The following is a 9,326-nucleotide window of genomic DNA, read 5'->3' as shown; positions in this document are numbered from 1 at the left end:
GGGGAGGAACATGGGCCAGTCCTGGAGTCTGGGGAAGGCTCTGTGTCAGACGCAGAGAGGGGGCCAGGGCGGTCTGACAGTTATCAGCTGCCTTCAGAGTCGAAAATCAGTGAGGCAGAAGAACAGCTGGAGCCTGTTCCCAGTGTGTGCATAGGCAGAGTTACCAGATGAAGGGAACAGTTAAGGAACAAGGGTCAACTTGGGAGTAAGGCCACAGATGGACAATGAATGGCCCCTCCCAGAGGAAATAAGAGAAGCGATAGGGGAGTGGAGTTTGCAGATCATTAGTTCACTTCATTGGTTTGTAACTCTCCAAAGAGAGTTGAAGAGGCAATTTTGTTTTTGCAAACCTCCCAAAAATGCCCTGTTTTTTTTTTTTTTTAAAGGGAGGGGCATGGATAGACTTTAGGAGGCTTGTAAAGTGCTCTTGGGAGGCTGGGGGTGGAGCCAAAAATAAGCAAAAAACAGCCCGTTTTTTGTGAAAACGGGTCCATGTTTTGTCAAAAAAAGGGCATGGATAGCTTTTAGGAGGCTTATAGAATGCTCTTGGGGGCTGGCCCATTTTTCACTCATTTCTGCCCTTCCCAACACCCAGGAGCACTCTGAAAGCCTCCTAAAAGCTATGCACGGCCATTTTGGTGAAGGGGGTGGGGTTTCAGGAGGCAAAAAATGCTGTATTCAGTATATAAGACGCACCCAGATTTTCAGCCTCTTTTGAGGGAAAAAGGTCCGTCTCATACTCTGAAAAATAAGGTAATTGTTGCACAGCTGTTCGTTGGAACATTTTTTAAGCATTTTTTAACTACCCGTTCTTACAAACCGGTAGTTTAAAAAAAAATGCTTTAAAAAGTTTTTTAAAAAGTTCCGACGATCGTGTGGCACAGCTGATTTGTCGCACAGCTGATCATCAGAACTTTTTAAAAAACTTTTTAAAGCATTTTTTTTTTTACAACCAGTAATATTTCACCTGTGTGTTGGTCCACCTGAAAAAAACAAACGAAGACAACCCGAAGCCGGAGAAATATTAGCATGATAAACCTTTATTAGCAAACTGTTCCCTACCATCAAAGACTTCTGGATTTATTTATTTTTTTCTGCTCTTCGTACACCCGAGTTACAGCTCCCGAGGCGGTTAATTTTGCATTGATTTGCATGTTCCGAATACTATCTCCAGGCCACCAATGGTAAGGAAAGAAAGAGTTGCCTAGACAAACACGACAACTCGTGAGAAGAACAAGGGGAGGGGGGGGAGGACACGACACTGTCATTATTACTGATCTGGACAGACACTGTGCTTCACTGTGGTGAAGTGAAGATGAGCGTGCGGATGGTCCCAACACAAAGGACGGAGAAAAGAGAGACGCTGAATGCTGCCACAACTACCCATCAAATTAGTCTTTCGGAACACAGAGCAGCTGAGACCGGATGGGTGAAGGACATCAGGGGGCATTGCTGCTTCGAGATCGCAGCTTCTCCTTGCGAAGGTTTGGTGAATTTGGGAAGAGGCACCTTCGGTTGGGGCACCCGGCGGCCTTCCCAGCAGCAGCTTCCCACCTTCTTCCGTGCGTTAACGAAACTGGCACCTCGTGGTGATGTGTTTGCTTGTTTTTTGGGTGGTCCCTGAGATCTCCCTCTAGAGTCCAACCAGCCCTTTGCATTATCGAAGAAGAAAAACATCAACGCAACCCAAAACGCGCGCGGTTAGGTCATCCACCAGCCCCAATCCCCGAGGAAGGTTAAGGAGGAGGCAGATCTGAAACTCTCGTGCAAGTGAAAACAAGATTCTCTCCACCGTCACCATCCCTTTTCCTCCTCATCTGCTCAACATTTTTCCCTCCTGTCAGTGGTTCAAACATAAAACGGGCAGCGCTCGCTCACTGAAAGGCAAACTTTGCCGGCGCCCTTTCGGTGAGGCGATTGCCTCCATTTCTTCTTCCTTCTTCCTCTGGGGGCAGGGGGAGGGGGAATTCCAAGTTTCAACGTGCAAAATAAACATTTGTTTGTTTTTAATTCAGAACATAAATACAGAGAACCTCTACAAAAATAACAGGAGACGAAGGACACGAGCAAACAAACTCTGTGGCAAACGAAAATCTATAAAAATAGATGGGTAGGCGCGGCTCCGCCTTCCAAATAAATACAAAATAAATACGTTTCTAAGCAGTAAAAACAAGAAATGAAATGAGAGGGGCTGGCCTCCGAAAAAAATTCAGAGAATTGTCATTCCCCGTCCCCCCCCATCTCCCCAGGAGGGCTAAACAGCCCCTCAGGAAAGTCATAAATACGGCTGCTACAATTTTCCCTTTTTCCCTTGGGAGAAGGACCTCGCAGAAAAAGGAGATAAAACAAGGCAGCTCAATTTTTTCCACCCCCCCCCACTAAGACAATGTGCTGCTCCATTATCAAACTAACCCCTTTTTTGCTCCCTGTAGCAAAAAGCTACTTGTTACCCCTAAACATCCCCCCCACCAAAGGCTGTAACCCACTCTCCTACACCCTAACCCAAAGTGTTGGCATCCGTCTCTGGAAGGAACTAAAGACGGAGAGCCACGCGGTTCAAGAGTTTCCAAAAACGATGCTCCTCGGGAGCCAAAAGGGGGGGAGGGAAGAGAGAAAGGTTGCAACAGGAAGCAGAGATTTTGTATCCCCCCCTGATAATCAGCAGCGAAGACACGCCTTGACAGGGGGCCTTCCAAAATTAAGTGCATCTCATTTTTGCAGGCTGGCAAAAAAAATAAATTGCCGCCCTCTTTCGCTCTGCCTGTCCAGCTTTTTTGGGGGGGAAGGAGGAAAAGGAGCAGGAAGAGGAGGAGAATATGGAGGAAGAAGAGGAGGGAGAAGGAGGAGGAGGAGGAAGAGAGGGAGGAGAAGGAGGAGGAAGAGGGGAGGAGGAGAAGGAGGACGACGAGGATGAGGAGGAGGAGGAAGAGGAGGAGGAGATAAAAGTAACATTCCTCATCCCTCCAACCTGGTTTTTTTGTTTTAAATTAAAAAAATATACATTGCAGTGTCAGGATTGTAATGTAAATCGCTCTCACCCAGCAGAATGTGATGTAAACAGCAAAGATATTGGGGGGGGGGGGTTTGGCTCTTAGCCATTTCTACCTTATCCAGGTCTTATTTGGGGAACCGAAGCCGTGGGCGGGAGACGCGGGCGGCCCCAACAAGAAAAACAGAGAGGGGAGGATGGATCTATCGTCCCGCTCTGAAGCGGATTGGGGGGAAAGTGATTGTCCCAAGTCTTTGGCTCCTTTAGAAGCAACTTGGGATGGTCTCCTAGCCAAAGGATAGAGAGGAGGGGTGGGGTGGGGGGGTTTCCTAGTTTGGTCCTTCATTCCCCCGCCCTGGTGCTTCTGACAGCAAGACAAAGATAAAAGCCCCACCCCACCCCTCTTTCCCCCCAGTCCCCTCTGGGCCTGGGAGTTATCACAGCTTGGTTCACACAACTCATTAGTGTCTTCAACCCATTCACAGAATGAAACGGCCATTCCGCCCAAGAGCTGTCGCTCTGAGGCTCAGCCAAAGGAGTCCACGAGAGGCCACTTGGTGGTCATCGCGACTGCACCCCCAGAGTCATCTTCAAGTTCTCGTAGACCACGTAGCTGATGCTCACAGCGGGGATCACCTTCATGAAATTGGGGGCCAGGCCCCGGTAGAGCCCAAAGGCGCCTTCGGTCTTCAGGATGTGTTTGAAGAGGCTCCTCATGGTGACTTCCGGGGCACCTTCGATGGAGGCTGAAAGGGAAGACAGGAGACGGTCAACGGGGTTGAGATCCTGGGTTGATCTGAGGATTCTGAGTTGGACTAGGAGAAAGTCCTCCAACCTGACCTATGATTCTATTCTCCATAGCTCCTATGGGTACCAACAACGAGTACAGCATATGGAGGGAAATGCAAACTTGAACTAAGGGACCATTTCCTGATTGCGACAGGAAGACAAGAAGTCATGGTCCATTGGTCCAGTCTATTCCTGAACACCGATTTGTGTGGGATGGTCTAAGGCAGGGGTCGGCAACCTTAAACACTCAAAGAGCCACAAAAGTCCTCACTGGAAGCCCCACATTCAATTCTGGAGCCGATCGGAAGTCCGCTTTCCCCACCATAGTCTCCTCCTAGCGCGGCATCCTTTTTCCTCTGCCAACTGGAAGTCCAGTTCCCCCACCATAGAGTCTCCTCCTAGCGTCCTTTTTCCTCTATCTGTCCTAAGTGAAAGCCCTATCAATTGTGCAGCCAACCGGCGACAGGGAGCCGCATCAGAGGGATGAAAGAGCCACATGCGGCTCCAGAGCCACGGGTTGCTGAGCCCTGGTCTAGGCATTCTGGCTTGGTCTAGAAGACCTCCAAGGTCCCTTCCATACCCATGATTCCGTGATTTAATATCTTACTCTCTAAGACGCACAAACCAACTACGAATGGCATGAGAAATGAATTTTGTGGCCTTCTTCCTCATTGATATGCCATATTTCTACAACCAGGGAAGACCTATTTGGAACACATATTCCAATGTATCGAAAACTGTGCTTGCGGAGCTGGCAGTGAAGAGGTTGGGGAGGAACCTGGGCCAGTCCTGGAGTCTGGGGAAGGCTCTGTGTCAGATGCAGAGAGGGGGCCAGGGCTGTCTGACAGTTATCAGCTGCCTTCGGAGTCGGGGATCAGTGAGGCAGAAGAACAGCTGAAGCCTGTTCCCAGTGTGTGCATGAGCAGACAAAGGGAACAGCTAAAGAACAGGGGTCGACTTGGGAGTAAGGCCACAGGTGGACGATGAATGTCCCCTCCCAGAGGAAATAAAAGAGGAACGAAAGGGGAGGGGACTTTGCAGGAGGAAATTTGTTCATTTGTTTCAGGAGTGTGAAGATCTGTCCGTGAATCTCAGAGACTCTGTGCCCAGCCTTTCCTCGCACAGCACCTCATTTTGAAAATATTTGCCTGGCAGCTTTCCAAGCAAGATAAGGTCTGTGGTCATAAATACTCCTTTGAAAGACCTCCGCTGAATGTGAATGGGAGGAATTCACATTCATTTAATAACAAAGGTTTTGTCGGGACCAGGAATCTGCTTCGTGCTTTTGGGTGAGGCCTAGGTCAGAACACTGGGGTGTTATCTTACCTTGAGCTTGCATTCGTGTCCGTACCAAAGCAAGGGGGTAGCTGGCCAATTGCCCACAAGTGCTTGACATGGTACCACAGGCCAACAGGACGAAGACCCCTGGATCTGCACTGTTCACGGCGTAATGTTGCAACCAGCTGTTTTTCAACGTCTAGAAGGAAACCATCAACAGTCAACGGAGAGCCAACTTGGTTCAAGAACCTTGAACTTGAGCAAATGCCATTTGGCACGGAGCGGTTAAGGTTTCAGAGAGAAGCTGGAGCCGAAGACCGCTAGGCCTTCTGTTTGGGGGTTTTGAGGGCCACCAACCACCATCTCAAGAACCTCTGTTCCTTGCCAGAGAGAAGAGCCACATGGCTTACCTCGTAAACGGCCAGGTCAATCCCAGCATACGGAATGATCCCCAGCATGTTGGGAACGTAGCCCTTGTAGAAAGCACCTAGTCCTTCTTTGGCAAGGATGTTCTTCGCACAGTCCAGCATCCCTGTGTACTGCCCAGTTTTACGCAGGGCCATCCGGGTTTTCAGAACCTACGCCAACGAGAGGAAGAGTTGTGAGAAATCTAGGCAGGAGGGAGACAGGGAACACCACCACCTCTGGGACGGATGCACAGAAGATTTCACTGCCAAGGAAGAGCAAGGGAGAGGTAGAGGTGCACCAATATCTCTGATGAAGAAAGCCCTGGAGAACGTCAAGAGGGAAGGTTGAATGTCCTCAAACCATCTTCCCCAATCTGCCTCCCACCCTCCAGTCTTCTAGTCTCTGTTATTTTTCACAGCATGATCAACAATGCTGTCCATCTAAGGTCAGGGGTTTCCAAACTTGGGATCTTCAAGACTTGTGGACTTCAACTCCCAGAATTCCTCAACCGGCTGAGGAATTTTGGGAAGTTGAAGTCCACAAGTCTTAAAAGTTGCCAAGTGTGGAGACCTCGGATCAAGATGGCAGCAGATCGGGGGGTCAGCTTCTTCAGATCTTCAACCTCCAGCCAAGTTTGAAACCGTGCCCAGGAGAGGCAAAGAAGAGAAGGCAACTCACCTCCATGGGGTAAATGCTGCTCTGTGCAATGGCTCCAGCCAATGAACCGGCCACCAGCCTCTCGTGAATCCTCAAGACCTCTTGGTCTGTTGCGATGAAACGTTTGATCTGCAGAGAAAGGTGTTCCATGCTTAGCCTGGAGAAGTCTACATAAACCACGGTGGCGCAGTGGTTAGAGTGCAGTACTGCAGGCTATTTCTGCTGACTGCTGGCTGACTGCAATTTGGCAGTTTGAATCTCACCAGGCTCAAGGTTGTTGACTCAGCCTTCTGAGGTCGGTAAAATGAGGACCTAGATTGCTGACTCTGTAAACTGCTTAGAGAGCTGTAAAGCACTGTGAAGGGTTATATGTCTGTGCTATTGCTATCCATCTATCCATCCATCCACCTGCTGTGGTGGCACAGTGGTTAGAATGCAGAATCGCAGGCTAACTCTGCCCACTGCCAGCAGTTCGATCCTGACCGGCTCAAGGTGGATTCAGCCTTCCAACCTTTCTGAGGTGGGTCAAATGAGGACCCGGATTGTTGGGGGACAAGAGGCTGACTCTGTAAACCACTTAGAGAGGGCTTTGAAGCACCGTGAAGCAGAATATAAGTGTAAGTGCCCTTGCTGTCAATTGCTTCCTTCTCCCTCCCTCAATGGCCTCCAAAATGGAAATGCACAAATCACCCCGGAGTCGGGTGGTGGTGGTGGTGGTGGTCCTTGATGCTTTTACCTGTTCATAAGCCATGAATTTGATAGCCGATTCCGGGGCGATCTTCAAGACGTTGATGCCGTTGCCACGCCAAAGGGACCTGGGGCCACCTTCTCTGATCATCTGAGAAAACCCTCCGACAATGCACATGTTGTTGCTGCGAGAAGCATGGACCTGAGAAAAGAGACAATTTTGGGTTGAGGCGGAGACCCGTTGATGCATTTCTGGCAGTTTTTCTCACCGACACACCAAGCTACCAGTTCAATTTGCTTTAAACTGGTCCAAGGAGGTAATTCCCACAACACTGTCAAATAATCTACTAAGACTTATTACTATTCTTCTTCTCTTTCTTCCTAGTACTTTTCTCTCCCTACTTATGACTATAACCATGTTGCTTGTATCTTTACAATTTATGTTGTTTCATTTGTTTCCTAGTAGGATTTGATTGCTTATTAGTAACCTTGACTATCACTATTGTATCTTTTTATTCTTGATGAATGTATTTTATTCTCCTTATGTACACTGAGAGCATATGTACTAAAGACAAATTCTTTATGTGTCCAATCATACTTGGCCAAATAAAGAATTCTATTCTATTCTATTCTATTTCCTATCCTATTATATTCCTTATTCTATTCTATTCTAATTTCTATTCTATTCCATTCCATTCCATTTTCCATTCCAATTCCATTCCATATTCCATATTGAATTCTCTATTCTGTTCTATTCTATTCCATTTTCCATTCCAATAGCAATAGCAATAGCAATAGCAATAGCAGTAGACTTATATACCGCTTCATAGGCCTTTCAGGCCTCTCTAAGCGGTTTACAGAGAGTCAGCATATTGCCCCCAACAATCTGGGTCCTCATTTTACCCACCTCGGAAGGATGGAAGGCTGAGTCAACCCTGAGCCGGTGAGATTTGAACTGCTGACCTGCTGATCTAGCAGTAGCCTGCAGTGCTGCATTTAACCACTGCGCCACCTTGGCTCTTCCATATTCCATTCAATTTTCTATTCCATTCCATATTCCATATTGAATTCTCTATTCTATACTATCCTATTTCCTATTCTATTCTATTCCTTATTCTATTCTAATTTCTATTCTATTCCATTCCATATTCCATTCCAATTCCAATTCCATTCCATATTCCATTCCATTCCATATTCCATATTCAATTCTCTATTCTATTCCATTCCATATTCAATTCTCTATTCCATTCCATTCCATATTCCATTTTCTATTCTATTCTATTCTATTCCATTCCGTTCCAATTCCATATTCCATTCCATTTTCTATTTTATTCTATTCCATTCCATGCCATTTTTAAAAAGTAGAAGCTTTAGGGGAAAACAAGATCCAAAGAAAACATGAACTTTGGTACAGCAGCTAAACCCACACCAAATTTGATAAAAAATAAGTGTGGATGGACAGCTTGGGCCGCTTCCACGCAAAGTCCAAAGTCCTCGTTTGACACGCAACAAAGAACTCTGCTGTCCTTTGATCGTGCCAACAGGGAAAACAGTGCCACCAAGTCATGAGTCATCTCGCGCCCCACCAAGAGCTGTCCTGCCAAGGCCGGACCCGTAAAGGCCGAAAGGTCATTCAGCAACGCGGTGACATAGGTCTAGGCTTGCCAACTTTATAGGGACGTGCAGTACTTTGGGAGCCGAAGCATGACCAGAATGATGTAAGGACGATTCTTATGCAAAAGGCAAATTTCCAAGAACTTCGGCTGGGTGTCACATGTTTGAACTTTCATATTGGTTTCCTTTGCTTCTGAAGTCGGCGGTGGCTGCCAATTTTTGGCCATTGACATGGTGGCTTTGGAACATTCTGTTGTGACCCGCCAGCAAGCAGCAGAGAGAGCTGGCAGCGGTTGGACAGTGAGGAGGTTGGGGAGGAACCGGGGCCAGTCCTGGAGTCTGGGGAAGGCTCGGATGAGGGCTCTGTGTCGGAGGCAGAGAGGGGGCCAGGGCCATATGCCAGTTCTCAGCTGCCTTCAGAGACATCAGTGAAGCAGAAGAACAGCTGGAGCCTGTTCCCAGAGAATTGCCAGATGAAGGGAACAGCTAAAGAACCGGGGTCGACTTGGGAGGAAGGCCACAGGTGCACGATGAATGGCCCCTCCCAGAGGAAATAAAAGAGGAGTGAAAGGGGAGTGGAGTTTGCAGGAGACCATTAGTTCGCTTAATTGGTTCGTGACTCTCCGAGGCTCCTTGCCAAGTTCTGCAGAGATCGGCCTGGCAGCTCTCCAAGCCAGATAAGGTCTGTGACTGTAAATTCACCTTTGAACGACTTTGCTGGAGGTGAATGAGAGGAATTCATAGTAACTTAATAAAAAGTGGTTTTGTCGGGACAAGGAGTCTGCTTTGTGGTTTGGGGAAGCTGAGATCAGAATACATTCAAGTGTTCCCTCTATTCCAGGGGTGTCGAACTTGATTTCATCAGGGTTGTATTTGACCTCGGGTGGGCTTGGCCAGCTTGATG

At 47.8% G+C, this 9,326-nt stretch overlaps 1 protein-coding gene across 2 annotated transcripts in view; it reads right to left on the bottom strand.

Annotated features, from left to right (window-relative positions):
• Window positions 1-2,868: 2,868 nt before the first annotated feature.
• SLC25A25 (solute carrier family 25 member 25) overlaps window positions 2,869-9,326 on the bottom strand; it is a 55,766-nt gene continuing 49,308 nt past the window's right edge. For both annotated transcript variants that reach the window (XM_032233355.1, XM_032233356.1), the window contains exons 6-10: window positions 6,858-7,010; window positions 6,143-6,250; window positions 5,467-5,634; window positions 5,105-5,255; window positions 2,869-3,735 (exon numbers count right to left, since the gene is read on the bottom strand). In XM_032233355.1, coding sequence (XP_032089246.1) covers window positions 3,551-3,735; window positions 5,105-5,255; window positions 5,467-5,634; window positions 6,143-6,250; window positions 6,858-7,010 — 765 coding nt within the window. In that variant the 3' untranslated portion in view covers window positions 2,869-3,550. The remainder of the gene's footprint in view (window positions 3,736-5,104; window positions 5,256-5,466; window positions 5,635-6,142; window positions 6,251-6,857; window positions 7,011-9,326) is intronic.

The sequence above is a fragment of the Thamnophis elegans genome, chromosome 16 (genome assembly GCF_009769535.1).
Source record: "Thamnophis elegans isolate rThaEle1 chromosome 16, rThaEle1.pri, whole genome shotgun sequence".
In the NCBI taxonomy this organism is placed as follows: domain Eukaryota; kingdom Metazoa; phylum Chordata; class Lepidosauria; order Squamata; family Colubridae; genus Thamnophis; species Thamnophis elegans.
The sequence above is the reverse complement of the archived record's forward strand: the minus strand, read 5'-3'. Positions and strand labels throughout refer to the sequence as shown.